At 41.8% G+C, this 17218-nt stretch overlaps 1 protein-coding gene and 1 long non-coding RNA gene across 4 annotated transcripts in view; both read right to left on the bottom strand.

Annotated features, from left to right (window-relative positions):
- The window catches only part of LOC308309924 (myocyte-specific enhancer factor 2A-like), a 78090-nt gene that overhangs the window by 37341 nt on the left and 23531 nt on the right, over window positions 1-17218 (bottom strand). For all 3 annotated transcript variants that reach the window (XM_080755902.1, XM_080755900.1, XM_080755901.1), the window contains exon 2: window positions 11040-11268. In XM_080755902.1, the coding sequence (XP_080612028.1) occupies window positions 11040-11093 (54 nt within the window). In that variant the 5' untranslated portion in view covers window positions 11094-11268. The remainder of the gene's footprint in view (window positions 1-11039; window positions 11269-17218) is intronic.
- The window catches only part of LOC308310523, a 64296-nt gene that overhangs the window by 37341 nt on the left and 9737 nt on the right, over window positions 1-17218 (bottom strand). The gene's annotated exons all lie outside the window — the stretch shown is intronic.

Raw genomic sequence — 17218 nt, 5'->3', positions numbered from 1 at the left:
CAGGATAAAAGGACAATTTGGAAGTGAACTTTCTTTCTTTTTTTAAATCGACCTTGTGGCAGGGTAGTGTAGTGTAGTACTTTTTACACTCCAAATATTAGATAAATACTGTGGAGGGACAGACAGCACTACAGTATAAATAATACAGTAGTGTGAGAGAGAGAGAGAGAGAGAGAGAGAGAGAGAGAGAGAGAGAGAGAGAGAGAGAGAGAGAGAGAGAGAGATTGATTCAATAGATGGATCTGCCTGTAACATGATCCATAACCAGACAGAGAAGACAAAAAGTAAAGACAAAGAGAAAGTACAGTAAGGCAGACACCCAGTCACAATTATTACATGGATAGGCATCTACGTAATAATTAATCGTAGTTATTTTGCATACTCGTCATAAATGTTCCTATATTTAAAAAAACTATTGGAAATAGTAGAACTAGTTCTTTGTCATAATATGTGCCCTGTGCAACTTTTAAAAGACAAGCTCTCAAGTGAGGAAAGGACAGAGAACTATAAAAGAAAAGACTTGTTGAATGATTCATATTTGCATGTAGAGCCAAAGTGTTTTCATGTGACCTGCTCTGCCATCACAATGTCTGTTTTAACAATTAAGAGGTGTGTCTAACATGTAAAAAAGAAAAAGGAAAAAAAAAGAAAGGAAAAATGTGTTAAGTACAATTTATACTTCTTTTCCCACATTAAATGGACCGCTAATCTCCATAATGTAATGAGGTCATATTTTCAACAGGGTATAATTTAAGTGTTTCTTGGTTTTATATTCATATAGCCAAATGCACCTTCAACCACTAAACCCTATGGCCGGTGTCCCACAGGGGTTTATACTGGAACACTACACTAAACCCTATGGCTGGTGTCCCACAGGGGTTTATACTGGAACACTACTTTAACCACTACTTTAACCACTAAACCCTATGGCCGGTGTCCCACAGGGGTTTATACTGGAACACTACACTAAACCCTATGGCCGGTGTCCCACAGGGGTTTATACTGGAACACTACACTAAACCCTATGGCCGGTGTCCCACAGGGGTTTATACTGGAACACTACTTTAACCACTACTTTAACCACTAAACCCTATGGCCGGTGTCCCACAGGGGTTTATACTGGAACACTACACTAAACCCTATGGCCGGTGTCCCACAGGGGTTTATACTGGAACACTACACTAAACCCTATGGCCGGTGTCCCACAGGGGTTTATACTGGAACACTACTTTTCCCCCCTCTACAAAATCTCTTTGACGTATACAGTATGTAGCCGATTAATATTAATATTTCTCTGACACCTCCTCTTAGAAAATAATACATACAATGTGTTTCTTGTGTATTTTATCGCATTTAGACCCGAGACCTGAATTCTAAAAACGTATTGTCTACTCTAAGACACAGAGGTGCATGAAACACAGAGGCAGATCCCGGCATGAAAGGTATAACAACGTACAGGTTACATCAGGTCTAAATGGGTTAATGTCGGTTATCCGTATTATGCCTGAAACCTTATAGTTCACAATGTACATATACATGCTACTGTATAGCTGCACTAGCGTAGCCTGGCTAATAAGCCAAGCCGAATCAGCCGTTGGCAAAAGAAATTGCCTGCCGGATCCCGCGACAGTGTTGTGTGATATTAGTCTGGCTTATTAACCAAGCTAGCACTAGCGAGGTCGTAGAGGTCGCAAAGGGGAGCGTAGGTGAAGTGTCACTGGGTTCATCCAGTGGGCACAGAACATTTATTTTTAAATTGAGAGAAGCAGAGGGAAAATGTGCTATGGCGGCATTTGATAAGCAGGGAGTTGGCTAGACAGACGCACAGCACAACAGATAAGACATACAGACAGATAAACGGATAGTGACAGACAGACAGACAGACAGAGAGAGGTGCACAAAGGAGGTAAAAAAGGAACTATAGTAAAAGGCATAAATGGTGCTCACGGATTTTTCAAAAATAGCAGACCTACAAGCTCGTAGCGCGCCATGAGCTTGTAGATCTGCTATTTTTCAATAGCTAAAGCATAACATAATGCTAACACCAAAATGGGTTAAAAAGCAACTGCCATTAGGGCAAAAACGGGCTCTGTACCATTCTGTTCAAACAGAGTCAGGGTGCTAATATTGTGCATGCATGGCTCACTGGAAACACTCCGCTAAACCAGTGGGTATCAAAGTGTGGTCCAGGGACCCTATGGTAATCGGATTAGATATATAGGATGATGCAAAACTTAACAGTTTACTGTCTAACATGTCAGTACCAGCAGGTTTGTCACATGGCAGTGATGACAGCAAGTTTTCAATGTCAAAGCTACTTACTTGCACAAAATCAAACTTACAGTTTTTACCATTCATTATGTGATTTTCAATTAATTTGCATGAGGAGGAACCATCAGATTTTCTCTAAGAGTTTCAACCTTGCTTGTACAGTAGTTGTTAAAGTATGTGGCAATTTCAGCTGGTTTAGTCAGAAACTCTCCATTGATTTCAATAAATGAGTTAGTCTGGAATGCAGATATTCCCATTATTTGATTGAATATTTTAATATAATAATTGTTTTCCATTATTTGTGGAGTCATTGATTTTATTCATATAATATTCTTTCTTTTTGCCTCTATTTTAGTTACATGATTTCTTAGTTTACGGTATTCCATTCTGTGAGAAGCAAACCAGATGAGTCAGCCAACTTTGTAGCTTGGTCACGCCTGATTTGAGATCATTGTCAATCCAGAGGGCGCCCTGACAGTTGTTTTCCTGACAGGAGCATGTTTGTCTACAATCTGCAAAAATGATTTCATGAATATCCCCAAAGCGACTTCTGGGTCCTCCTCAAGACACACAGTTGACCAGTTAACATTTTTTACTATATTTCAATAAATATAATAATAAACTTCATCAATAAACTATCATTGGTAACACCTAGTAAGGAAGAGGCCCAATTTCCTACCTATATGGCTACTGTGCATATGGAGCCTTTTGACAGACTGACTGACAGACAGACAGACAGACAGACAGACAGACAGACAGACAGACAGACAGACACTCGGTTTCTCCCTCTCTCTCATGCCACACCACTCGCTCTCCTCAGAGTTATGAAATATGTAAAAGTAAGAATGCTCTCATGAGTACGGCTGTCATCTCCTAACAGCTGCCTGGCTAGAAGGCTCTGTTAGGCTCTGCTAAGTATGCTGCCCTCTAGAGCAGTGCTTCTCAACCAGTGGTCTGGGGACCACCAGTGGTTCTTGAAAGGGTTCCGGGTGGTCCCCAGCTAAATGATGGAGAGATGGTAACCACATGGACCCTTATAGATCTTTAAAGGTGTAAGGAAACGGAAATGGTGGACATTTTTATTTTGAAGTTTCAGCTTGAAACGCTGCATGGCTCTGAAGTTTCTGAACCAAGCGTCGCATCCCTCCAGGCTATGGGGTCTCAAAGTCTGTGACTTCCTGCACGTGAATTTATTTTGTAAACAAAGTGACAGAGAGACGTTGGGAAAAGCCAGCTGATTATTTCTAACTTTTACACAACCTATATACATATTTTAGCGTGATGATTAAGTTTAAAACAAGTAATACACTGTCTGGCTGTCATCTTGAGGGGGGTGCGTCGGAATGCCGGTGTGTAACCCATCTTGAATGAAATGGAGTAGTTATTTAATCAAAACCAGCTGTGGAGGGTGACAAAGAAGCAATGGGAATTAAACTGGTGAGCTTCATTTTTATTGGCTTTTATTGATGTGTATCTCTACACGTCATGATGCAGCACATTTTCGTTTTCAGGAAGTAATTTGGACTTTTGATATAAAAACACACAATTTGCCCATTTTTGCCCATATGATGACCACGGATATGGTCTAAAAGTGCAAGTATTTTTCATTTCACTACACCTTTAACTCATGAGAGTGTAAAATAAAAGCAAATTTCATTTTACGCTTTCAAGAGTTATTATTGTTAAGCATCTGCATTACTTAATTTACAAGAAGTCTACACAATTAGAGAATTAATGTACTGTATAAGAATTGTTATGTTACCTCGCCTATGATAGCACATCAATACAGGAATTGTGAACAAAACCTTATACAACGACAACAAAATATTGTAAGGCTTGGGTCTTAGAGGCTAAAACTCTGGTGGCTCGTGGCTCAATTCCCGAATAAATAATGGACCTTGACCTTGGGATGTCTTCTCTTCTCTACTGTGTACTGTCTGCTGTCTCAACACAGAACAGGTACGAAGTAGAGCCCGAACGTTGCCCTGATGTTTGGATAACTCTTTAAAATTGCTATTTTGGGCTTTTTTACTATTTTGGACGATGCCAAAAATAAAGAGATTGAAAATTACATAAATCAGGACACATCAGCTGCATATTTTGCAGATACCCATCATCAAAGTCAAGTCAAAGTCATACGATTTGTCACACACGTTACTGCAGTGAAATTTGTTCTCCGCATTTGACCCATCTCTTGGAGTGGTGAGCCGCAGCCAAGGAGCGGTGAGCTGCAGCCGTGCCACGCTCGGGAATCATTTGATTAGTAGATTTGACCCCCCAATCCAACCCTTTGATGCTGAGTGCCAAGCAGGGAGGCATTGGGTCCCATTTTTATAGACTTTGGCATGACCCGGCCGGGGATCAAACCCCAACCTCCCAGTTTCAGGGCGGACACTAACCACAAGGCCACTGTCTGCCATCATGTCATCAAAATAAGTCATCAAATATTGGCCTGATCAATTCAATCGAATCCACTGTATATTGATATTGAACTGTATAGCACATTTCACAACTCATGGTTTACAAAGTGCTGTACAGAAAGTTAAAAAGCTAAATACACTGTAAAGCAAAAACAACAGCAAGACCAGACAGTACAAAATAATAACACAAAAATAACAACAAAGCCAAACAAAACCCACAGAAACTCTCAGAATTAAAAGTGAGATTTAAATCTCACTTCTCAGTCTCGATGGCGGGGGCCAGTTTGACATGGGAGGGGAGCTCATTCCATTTGGGGGCTATGGCAGAAAATGCTCGGTCACCTCTGGTCTTTAAACGTGCCTTTTTGTGACCTCAAGATTCAACCGGCCTGCAGACCACAATGGCCTTGAGGGAGTATAAACCTTTATGAGATCAGAGAGATACTGAGGTGCCAGTCCGTTCAGTGATTTAAAGATAAAATCAACTCTAAAACGAACAGGGAGCCAGTGACGAGAGGCCAGAACAGGTGTAATGTGGTCACTGCGGTCACGCCTGCGGGTTCCAGTTAGGACACGCGCCGCAGCATTTTGGACCAGTTGTAGACGTGCCATGCAGGCCTGGTTTATGAAGCCAACATACAGTGAGTGCATCAGTCAACGGACTTGGTCTAGTATGTGTCCGTGTCCACATGCTGGCCTCCGGTGTGTCACAGGCCTCTCTCTGAGCCGGTCATCACCAACACACAAGCTGCTCTGACCCGTATGACCTCTGACCTCTCCGTGTTTTGACCGTAGTACTGTCACTACCCCGTCATTATTTACCCTCCCAGCATGACTCATCAGGTTACAACAACATGCTGGGAGGGAGTTGCATCGTGGACGTGATGACGTTATGTTTTCACCACAATGTTCTGAGAAACAACTCTCCAGAGTTCAAATGAGCTCTGAGGAACTTGGTGTGTAGATTAAATATTACTGCCTTAGCCCAGTGGTTCTCAAATGGGACCCCCCAAAATGACATGTCATCTGAAAATAATCTTAGTTAAAAATGTTGGCACGCCCAGTGCACCCCCTCCCCTCCCCACCACCTGCGGGGTCGTAGACTAACATCTATAGAATTGGTGAATGACAAAACATACTTACAGTAGTTACTCTGAGTCTGATATGTCTATACTCTATGTTCTGCAGTGTAATATTCTACAAAAATTAGTCTTGTATGTTCAGTACCTTGACCTTGCATCCACTGCTCAATGTTCTTTGGTCGGGTTACCTCAACAACAACAAAAACATTTTATGTGTGAAAATCAAACTCGAATGGATAAGTGTTTTTCATCAGCGTTATGTAACCACTAAACCCTAGTTGACCGGCGTCCCCCAGGGCTCTGTACTCGGTCTGCCCCTTTATTACCTCTACAGTACACCAAATCTCTTTGTTGAAAATAGCCAATCAAAAAGCTCACAAGCTGAGCTTGTAGATCTGCTATTTTTGCCGAATGGTCACCTATTAAAAAAGAAAAAAGAAAAGAAAAGCTTATTTATCGCATTGTAGCTTTCATGGGCATATTTTTTATGCATTATTTATATTCTTGTAATGATGATACCCCAGGCCAATCCCAGTCGTGAAATTAATATCTGAAACACACACAGTACAACGCAGCTTAATGTTTGTCTCTCCCATCTCAGAACCTGACAGCATCATGATGAGTCAACAGTTCCTGGAGAAACATACTCCACAAATGGTCAGAGAGACATAACTTTAGCCAATTAACTATGATTCATATGGAAGAGCCATATCTGAGAGGGAGGTGAGCAGTACTGTGTCAAAACCATGGGCGGATGAGCAGCACTGGGTCAATAGTTATCACCGCTCCAAATTCTGACACAGCATAAATTATTCATCCAAACACAAACAATTCATTTTAGTTTTATGGCGCTGCATTAGGTTATTGGTTGTACCCAGACCCAGACAGACTAGTGAACAGGGGCTGCAATAGGCTCTAGCCATATTGGATGGGGAAACAAAATATTTCTGGAGACGGCCATAGCCGAGTGGTTAGTGAGCCTGCCCGGGCAGCCAGCGGCCCTGGTTGTCCCAGGTTTGTTTCCAGGACAGCAGTGTGTCCTGGAAGGACAAATTTCACGTGTGTGCAAATAAAGTGACAAAAAAAACACCTAACCGTAGCCCTATAACCCTAACCCTAGCCAATCAAACACACGGTAAGGCGGGTCCTGGATGCTGGAACAGCGCGGTGGGACCCTGGAGCTTTGGTGGGATTCCAAATCACGCACCAAGGACTGGGGACTATTCTATTCTACTTCCTTCACAGGTCTTACCAAAGATACTAATTAAGGCTCTGTTCCGTTTAGTGTAGCACAGTGGTTCATTTGATTCCATTTGCACACTCTCAGAGTGGGTCTTCCACATTTGGGCACTGAAATCTGGTGCTCAAATCAAGAAAAATGCAAAAAGTAAAGCACTCTTCCGGGTGCTTCAACCGCTGGTGAGCAAGTTGAAATGAATAGCTGAATATATTATAAGTTATAACACTGTTATAATATATCTAGAGGATGGAATTAACACTATGTTTGAAACCCACTGGTGTGGCAGAGTGTTTCCAGTAAGCCAACATGCACAATATCAGCACCCTGATATTGAACAGAGCCATCATTAGTATCATTGGTAAGACCTGTGAAGGGAGAAAGGAAGAGGCCCAATTTCTTTCCAATATGACTGCTGTGCACAGAGCCTATTCAGGATGCAGGGATGTTGATGTTGGGACTGAGAGGGTTATGGTTTTCGGTTTGGAAAAGGTTGTTTAAAACCATGATTTATCCCGGGAATGGGTTTGAGGAGCATACATGTTTACCTTTTATCAACAATACGCTGTTTTATACTCATATAGCCAACGGTATACATATTTAACCACTAAACCCTAGTATACACTTCATTGGCCTGGCCGGTGTCCCACAGGGGTCTATACTAGGACACTACTTTTCCACCTCCGCTCTACACACCAAATATCTTTGTTGAAAATAGCCGATATACAAATTTACAACGTGCATGTTGTGAGCTTGTGCATCAGCTGGTTCCAGCAAACATTTGGCTATTTGTCTGAAGATGTTCACCACATTATGACATGCCAGAATAAGGCCTACTAGGGTTCATGTGGTTAATATGATAATAATATTTCTCTGAGACCTCCTCTTGAAAATAACGGATGGTTGTGCTCACTATAAGAGACAATGAACAACTACTATGATTCTGAGCAGAAATATTAAAATAAAAATGCCTCACAGCCCCATCATCCAGTTAATGTGCAATTTTAGCCACTTTATCCCTTTATATGTTGGCTATTCAAAGATAGCAGATCTACAAGCAGATTGCACATCTGTTATTTTTTAAAACTTTCTGAAAAATACCTAAAATGTTTGGAAACTTTTGAATCATTTTGAATTTTTTAAGCAAGGACAGTCCACGGCCGTCCTTGACATGATAAAGTTTGACTTTGAGATGCACTCGGCTCGAAGAAGCCTTCGAATAAACTAGACGAAGCCATCAGTGCCCATACAGAAACGGCCTGACAACCCAACATCAAATATAAACTTCACCCCCCTCCCAAACTATATTTACTTCCCGGCCGCATCCCTATTTCCAGAACCTGCAGGGCTGACTTCCAGACAGACTGGTATTTGTTGGTTGTGTTTAGGGGGCTGATATATATAGAGGAGACAGACAGAGAGGGATTCCAGTGGCCAGGAGTGTGGTGCATGGCTGGGACCGGGCTGGGAAGATGAAGAGGCAAGGGAGGGGAAGTCAAGTCGACTCAAACATTGTTTGTATAACATTTCATTTACAGGGATGTTTTTTTTTTTTTTTTTTATATAATCTCAGTAAAATGTATAATTCGTCATCTTCATTCCTTTTTAAATACACTTTTATAAATATGTTTCATAACATTGGAAAATAATCTTAAAAAAAACGTTTGTTGGGAAAACCATAATCTTCTATCGTCTCTGGTCGGGTGGAAACCTCATAATAAAACTGTTACTTTTTCAGGATTAAAATTCAAAAGCATCAAAAGTAGAGGATCGACAAGCTTGTGGATCTGCTACTTTTGATGCTTTTATGTGACGCTGTAGTATCAGGCTTATTGTCACATCACAGTGGGTGAAATTAGATTTTGTGCATATACAGTAGTTCCCATCGTGTCAAGTAAAACAAGAAAAGGAAGAAGGGGGGGGGGGGGGACACAAACGGTCTCTTTTAGCTTATATAAGGGGTTTCAGAAATGAACAAGCCTGTTTCACAAACGGAACAACCGTTTGTATGCTCAAGAAGTAAGCATTTAGGAAAAAACACAAAAAGTTAGAATATGGAGAAAAGAGGTTTCTGCCCGATAGCAGCGCTATATGCAACTATATGGTAATCAATTACTTCATTGTATTCAGATCTCCAGGGATCCAAGAGATAAAACATAAACTGCCTGATTCTGGGTCATTCTGAATAATAAATCTGATCCTGATTAAGTGAAATATGCATGCATTATATGTTTGTTTTGGATAACATAACCAACAAGTATGTCGGAACAAAATGACAAGGGTTTGTTCTAGTCCTAACGCTAACTTCTGAGAAATGCCACACTGTATGCGCTCTATCTGTCTAGCTGTGACTCCACCCTTGCTAATGATGGGGTACCGTTTGGTCCAACGCTAAACCCCAAATTACTGCCCTCACCACCAGCAAGCACCAGCTGTGACCGCTGACCACTCTGAAAAGCAAAAGGGCCTTCGAGGGATCTTTATGGCGGTGGTTCTACCCTTCGTCGGGTCTACTGCTGGATTTCTACTCAACCTGGTAGTTAGCTTGATTTCAGTCTGTGTCTTTGAGTCTAAATTTGTCCCAGATTATTTCGCTGGAAACAAAAGCCAGCGGTTCCTTGGTCTGCAGGGTCCCCGGATACTGGCGCTGAGAGAACCACTGTGTTCCTCTGATAGTGGGGCGGGTGCCCGGAATGGTTCCCTGAGAGGAACGCCTTTGTTAAATGATCATGAGATCTGTTGACGTTGCCGTCATCCTTGCACATAACAGTACAAAACAGTGAAAACACTGATGCTGGCCTAACCAAAGGTATGGCACCCCTCCCTCCAGCTCACTCTGAACTAACACAGGGAAGCTGTCTGAACCTTCCCTAAAACATCCGGGACAACGCTCCACATGTCCCAGACTCTTCTTCTCTCTGGCTCCCAAACTGTGGAACAAACTCCAGTGCAGTTTAGAACTTCACTCTCAATTTCCCGCCGGAATCTGAAGACTCATCACTTCAGACTCCACCTAGGTCCGGCCGTAGCACGTGACCTTGCCTTGATGACCATGCAAAGGTAAAAATGTAATTTAGATAGTGTCATAAAGACACTAAGACAGATCCTAGGTGCAGTTATTTATCTGTCATCCTACAGTTTCTATAGTTAAAGGTAGAGTAAGTGATTTCACTTAATTCAAATATCACTTATTTTTTTGTTTTGTTGTGATAATCCTCTCTACTATAGAGTGTACTGACCATATAAGGAGTTCCTCCCTGTCCCCAGTTAACCCCTGGGGGTCAAAAAACCTTAGGTTTCGTTTTTGACTCTCTATCCTGATTGGACGAAGGCTTAGGTCCCACAGCCAAAAACTAAACCTAAGGTTTTTTGAGTGAAATCACTTACTCTACCTTTAAGGTTTTCTTTTAAATATATTATACCGTTTAGACTTAGCTAGGTTCTTGATTTGCCTATGATCCTAGATTAGTGACTAGTGAGGGACTAGTACTAGCACTGTCTCTCTGCATTTGATGTACAGTATAAGTGTTTACCTTGCTTACTGTAAGTTGCACTGGATAAAGCGTCTGCTATATGCCTAAATTGTAAATTGTATCCGGAACAGCCATAAAGTAAGCTTCAGTAATTAAATCAATAATGCCATAAGTACAGAAGTAGCAGTGTCAGAACCACAGTGTTAAATGTTGAAATATTCCTGTGTTTCTAGAAGGATTGTACCAGCACAAGAAGAGTATTGAAAGTTAATTATGAGGACAAAAGAGAGTGAAAGAGAGGCGCAGGTAAACAAACAAAAATAGGTTGTCTCTGTCGGGTGGAAACCTCATACAAAACTGTTACTTTTCATGATTCAAATTCAAAAATAGTAAAAGTAGCAGATCTACACTGTAGAATGATCAAGTAAAAGTAGGGCATTGATTTACAAAAAAGAAAAGAAAAAACACAAAAAGTTAGATTATAGCGATAACATTATAACGATAACAACAATATCATATCATATCATATCATATCATACAGTATATCATGTCTGACCTGTCTGTTCCTCTCGTCCACTATTCTGGTGATCTGAATCTTCTTCCGCCCCATGGCAATTACCACTTTCTGTTTCCTCCACCAGGCGAACGATGAAGAATGAGCAGTAAACGTCCCAGTGGTGACCGTTCCTGAGCAGACCTTCAGCACATAGTTCCACTGTCAGACCTTCAGCACATACTGTAGTTCCACTGTCAGCTGTAGAAGTCCAATATCTGTGTCTGTCCTCCTGCAGAAAGAGAGGGACAGGACAATAGAGTGTGAGTGGGTGAGTGGGTGGGTGACTGACTGACTGACTGACTGACTGACTGACTAGAAAGTATTTGGGCAACAGTTACATTTTAGCTTTAAGATTATTTGATTAATCCAAAAAGTTATAGTTGCAGCCCTGCAGAACTAGGAAGAGACAGGCATTAATTGCTGCATGAATGTTATTATGGCAACATCCAGATGCAGGAAGATGCTATAATGCATTTAAACTGCAACAGTTAACTGCTAGTATGTTTGTTAATCATGATATCCCTAATTTAGGCAAATGTTCTTCTTTTTATCCTTTTTTCCGCCCAGAAATAGCGAAAATAGCTACAGTATAGATCTGCTATTTTCACAGAATATGAAGAATATACAATTTACGAGGCTGACAAAATGTCCCCCCGCCCTTTGATTTTGTGTTTTACAAATCGATCCCTGCTGATAACTCAAGCAATAATACCATGCCAAGTCTATTCATTCAACTCCAATTTCATGCTGTACAACCACAGCATATTATGTTTTGTTACTGTATTGGCTGCAATCGGTTGCTTTTAATGTTCATGATGATACATTGCTGATACAGCTGCACTTGATCATTAGCGTGCAATTTAAATCTAAAGTAAAAACCAGTTAAACTGTATATTTAATGTTTTAAACACTGCTGGGTTTAAGGCCCTGAGGTCAGATGTATAAAACATTAAGAAGACTTTTTAAGGGCAGAGTTGAGAGCTTGGCCTGTTAAGAGGATCAATGGTACTGTATAAAATTACTGTGGGGGAAACTAATTGAAAACACAATCAATATTAGCACACGTGCACACACCTGCACGCACGCACACAAGTGCGCGCGCGCACACACACACACACACACACACACACACACACACACACACACACACACACACACACACACACACACACACACACACACACACACACACACACACACACACACACACACACACACACACACACACACACACACACACACACACACACACACGGTACAAGATTGATGTCACATGCTCGTAGTACAAATAATATGTGTAGTGAAATGTTGAAATGGTAAAAGGTTATAAGCGGAACCAATTTAAATTCGGCATTAAAGGTGGAAAAAGTGCTTTCATGACTTTAACTGTTAAATGGAAACTGAAATGACAAAGTTCATGTCTTTCTCATGTCAGGATGTTGGACAACATATATCATTGGGTGCGTTCGGATATGCGCACCGGGAATGTGCTCAGTTTTTTGTGTGTGCTGGGTGGTCACGTCACAGAGTGCACAGAGTGTGGCTTATTTACGAACAACCAGTTAAAACATGGGCCAAGGTAAATGATGAACACTTGTATGGTGATGTACCAAATGCTTGCCTTGCTAGCTTAGCTTTCGGCCCCGGGAAGCGCTCGAGACACGACGCACTCACACTGAACAACCCAAACTTCTGAGTAGGGTCGGTCAGTGCGGGCACTCAGTAGGGCTCAGCGCACTAGATTTTCGAACAACAACACACCCAAGTGCACTGAATAAACGAACGAGAAGAGGGCACACCAGTGCACTCAGTGCAAGTGTACCTCTTGGTGATGTCGTCATTACAGTAAAAACGTCATTTGCTGTGTGAATTTAAGAAGATGTTTCTCTAAACTTTTGTTTTGTTTTTGTGAAGCCCTTACTGGCCCTTTGGGGGAACGTGCTCCGTTTGTGTTTCATTCTGATCACAGAATGATCACAATCATTTTCATCACTTTATCCATGCATATTGAAAGAAAAAATAATTGTCAAAATAGCAGAATCTAAAAGCAGGCAATTTGAAAGAAAATCTTTCAGAATCTAAAAGCGCACAGCGTGCCACTTCGTGCCGTAAATATTTTAGATATATTTTGAAGAAATATCTAAAATGTTTTCATGAATCTTCTCTTCCCAAATACATATCAATTTGGGGGTCCATGACATGAAAAAGCTTGAGAAACACTGCTCCACTGTGTGTGCATGCATGCACATAGTTTCCTCGAGCAAGCGTTGTTTAACACCTCTACTTGGCTATAGTTTCCCTCCAGCCTCGCAGTGACCTTCTTCTTCCAAACAGTTTACCTTCCTCTGGCTGTATCTCTGTGTATCTGTGAACCCAGGGATCTCCTCTGAAGACTCCGCTTCACCTAAAACCCTCTCCTCTTTATCTCAACCATGAAATCCATTTCCTCCTGGCTCTTTAGAAAGCCTCCAGTGTGCATTCACCGGGGGGCGTGAAGAAAGAAACGCACTATTCTAAACGCCCTGCTGCTCGCACAGATACTGTAGTTTAGATTAACGGGCAGGGAGATTCCAATTCTCCTATGCAGCAGCTTTTATTTAACCTTTGTTTAATAATAAGGCTGAGTGCTGGATGCATCTTTAATGCCGCACTCCAGCACTATCACACGTCCACAGCTTCCCCAGTGCAACCAGTTATTTTATGGTCGGCCAGTGGCCACTAAGAGTTGCACGGTATACAGTATGTACTCACATTCTGCTACTGTTATTATTGTGATTGTTGGGGTTATTATTTGTCAATGTTGTCACTGTACATTTGGACATTATGCAAGTGTGTAATTTTCCCGTGCAACTCCAGCACCGTCCATCCAGTCGACTCTCAAATCTGCGGTGGACCGGGCGGGGGGATGTTTTTTTTTTGCAGAGTGGGATCGGACCAGCGGTTGTCCAGAAACAAAAACCCCACAAAGTCTTAATACTGGCCATCTATGGTGGTTTGAACCTCTGTGTCAGGGACGTGCAGAGTGTTAGAGAGGCAGGGGTTGCGACACGTTGAGTTTGCAGATCAGCTATTTTCGCTGTTTCTTTTGCCAAAAGTGCCCTTTTTAGGGAATTTCAGCTACTGCCTCCCAAACATTCTCTGCCTTTTCCCTTCTCTTTTTTTTAGCTAGATCAGCTATTTCCGGGGGGCGACACCGCACTCTTTAGCTACTGGAGATGCGGTGTACCTCATGGTCAGGGTTGTCTACTACACAGAGAACAAATTCTGTCAACGTAAAATGCTGCGTTCAAGTTCAGGAGACTTCGGAAAAGGGCAATTCTCGCTGCCTTCGGGAAGTTCGGGTATGGCATAGAAAGGGGGAAAGCATGCTGGTTCAGCAGTAGCCTACAAAACCAAACAAAACAAAGCACAGCACAACAGAACAGAACATTTCAGAGCATACACTAGTAATTGGGCCGGCTTTCATCACTTCCACTAACGACTGAAAAAGGGCATTTATCTGTAATGGTGGCGACCCCTCCCTGACCTCTCCAGCAGTCTACTCTGCACCCCTGCAACAGTCAGATTAGAATCAGTGGGGGATCAGGGCCAGGCCGGAGAACAATCACGCAGTGTGCAAATAGTTAGTACTGGTTGACCACTTCCAACCTGGCAGTTGGTTAAGGCAAGCCGTCAGAAGCGGATAGGTTATCATATGTATGTTATTTTCATTCATAATGTTCCCATGTTCAATGACAGATACACAATTAAATCGTTAAGCGTAAATCGAAACAAACTTCGGGGATTCAGATTATCCTAGAAAAAAAAGCGCGCTCCATAGATAGTAGAAGATAGATAGATAATAGAAGTCTTATTCTTCAGTTTAAAAAGTTGCCCTGCATTATGTTTATTTTCATGTGTGCCATTTTATTTCTGTTCATGAGGCCTAATATAAAAGGAAAACAGAAATGTAATTTGTATTTATATGTTCCAACATTCAATGCAGACCCCCAAAAAAACTATTACTTAATTTATCACAATTATTTGTAATACAATTATTTAATTAAAATATGCATGAAGAATAGGAAACGGGACCTGTAACTAGTTCTGAAGTAGCTCTTTTAAGAGATTTTGGACAGATAGAATGTGTCACATGATGGGAAATACCGCCCTGGAGCACACTCGCCTATTAGTTTGCATTGCACAGTGCACTCAGTGCGCTATTTCAGAACGGGCCTATAATGAAACGGAGTGTACTTTGTCACTTCAATGTATAGTTTTTTTTCCCCCTCAGTTATTGGGATGCTGCCTGTCTCCTCTCCTCTCCTCTCCTCTCCTCTCCTCTCCTCTCCTCTCCTCTCCTCTCCTCTCCTCTCCTCTCCTCTCCTCTCCTCTCCTCTCCTCTCCTCTCCTCTCCTCTCCTCTCCTCTCCAGTATTGACTGGTACTTAGTAGGTCACTGAGCTAATGAGTTTTCCCCTGAACCGTAATTAAACCCATCTAGATACTGACACACAAACGCATGCACGCATGCACACACAGCACACAGCTATCAACAGGTCGGTCATTTATTTAAGTCCATGAGCTGAAGGCCAAAACAGATTAAATGGTTTTAACTGTCAACCAACAAGTTATGCTGCCCCCCCCCCTCCACCTCCACACACACACACACACACACACACACACACACACACACACACACACACACACACACACACACACACACACACACACACACACACACACACACACACACACACACACACACACACACACACACACACACACACACACACACAGAGACAGACAGACAGATGGGCAGAGAATCAAGCTAGGTTGTGTAAGGTGAAGGATCAGCAGCAGTAACACAATCACTCAACTGGTCACTTTCTAAAAAGGAGTGTTCGTGTGTGTGTGTGTGTGTGTGTGTGTGGGTGTGTGTAATTGTGTATGTGTGTGCAAGTGTGCGTGCACGCGACTGTGCATGCACGCGACTGTGCATGCATGCATGTGCGTGCGTGTGTGCGTGCGTGGTGCGTGCGTGCCTACATCTCTCTTCCTGTCCAGAGTTGGCTCACTCTGTAGTTCTGTGTTATTAATAATATTCTAGTTTCATATTTGGGGCCTTCATCTGAATAGAAAAATAAAGCCTTTATTTTCCTTCCCTTTCTGAGCGATACCAGATGATGATGATGATGAGGAGGAGGAAGATGACGACGGTGCAGAGCAGAAACTGCAGCTTCCCGTCCTATTCTATAAAGTCCAGCAACGTGCTTCTGCAAAGGGCTAGCCTGGTTTCCAGTCGGATTCGCTGCATTCCGTGAACACAGCCGACAGTTGATTTGTACTACTGAATATGACATACATGGACTACTGAATCAAACCAGTGTTTACTTTTTACCGTTGGTTCTACTCTCGAGTCTCAAACGCATGATTACACTCTACGTCCATCTCTAGACATGGTAACACCCGCCTGCCTCTGATTGGCCTACCGACACTGCCCGTCTTACCAGACTTTCCTCCGAGGTGGATAGCTATGGTGAATAGTCTGACACGAGGTTACTCCATGGTAGGAAATAATACAAGTACGGTATAATACAAGAGAATGACAGCTTGGCACGCACGACAGATGACACTCCAGAATGCAGCCTTATAACTTGTAACATTTATTTTTGTAGAAGAGGCAAACTAATATTGTTAATTCCGTTTGCTTTGATTGAATAATTGATTGAACACGTACGACGTAATATGATTTGATTTGGGTGTGTTCTAAATAAAGTGTTTTTGTTGATTATCGTGTAGGCTAATTATAGTAAACTAATACTATTACACTAAAAAGGATAAAGATCAAAAGGAAAAGAGACCTTTTTACAGTACAATAATGTTTCAAGTTTACACATATATACGGAGTTGGCATATAACGTCCCATAGGCGGGGGGGTACGGATTTATACGGAGATGGCAAAAAAACAGTCAATTGTCGCTCAAATAATTTCGATTAAGGGATTAATTGTGTTCCTGTCGACTGTCGTTGAATATTGGAACATGAAAAGGGGGTAAATGTTTCTGTTTGGCTTTTAGGCTTCATAAACTAAAGGTGCACAGGACAGATATGATAAATAACATGATTTAATAATTTAAACTATAAAAAACATGAATAGTGTTAGTGAAGGTAGATGATCTACAAGCTCAAAAGCCAAAA

This window comes from Protomyctophum bolini (genome assembly GCF_963924005.1).
Source record: "Protomyctophum bolini genome assembly, chromosome: 1".
NCBI lineage: Eukaryota > Metazoa > Chordata > Actinopteri > Myctophiformes > Myctophidae > Protomyctophum > Protomyctophum bolini.
The sequence above is the reverse complement of the archived record's forward strand: the minus strand, read 5'-3'. Positions and strand labels throughout refer to the sequence as shown.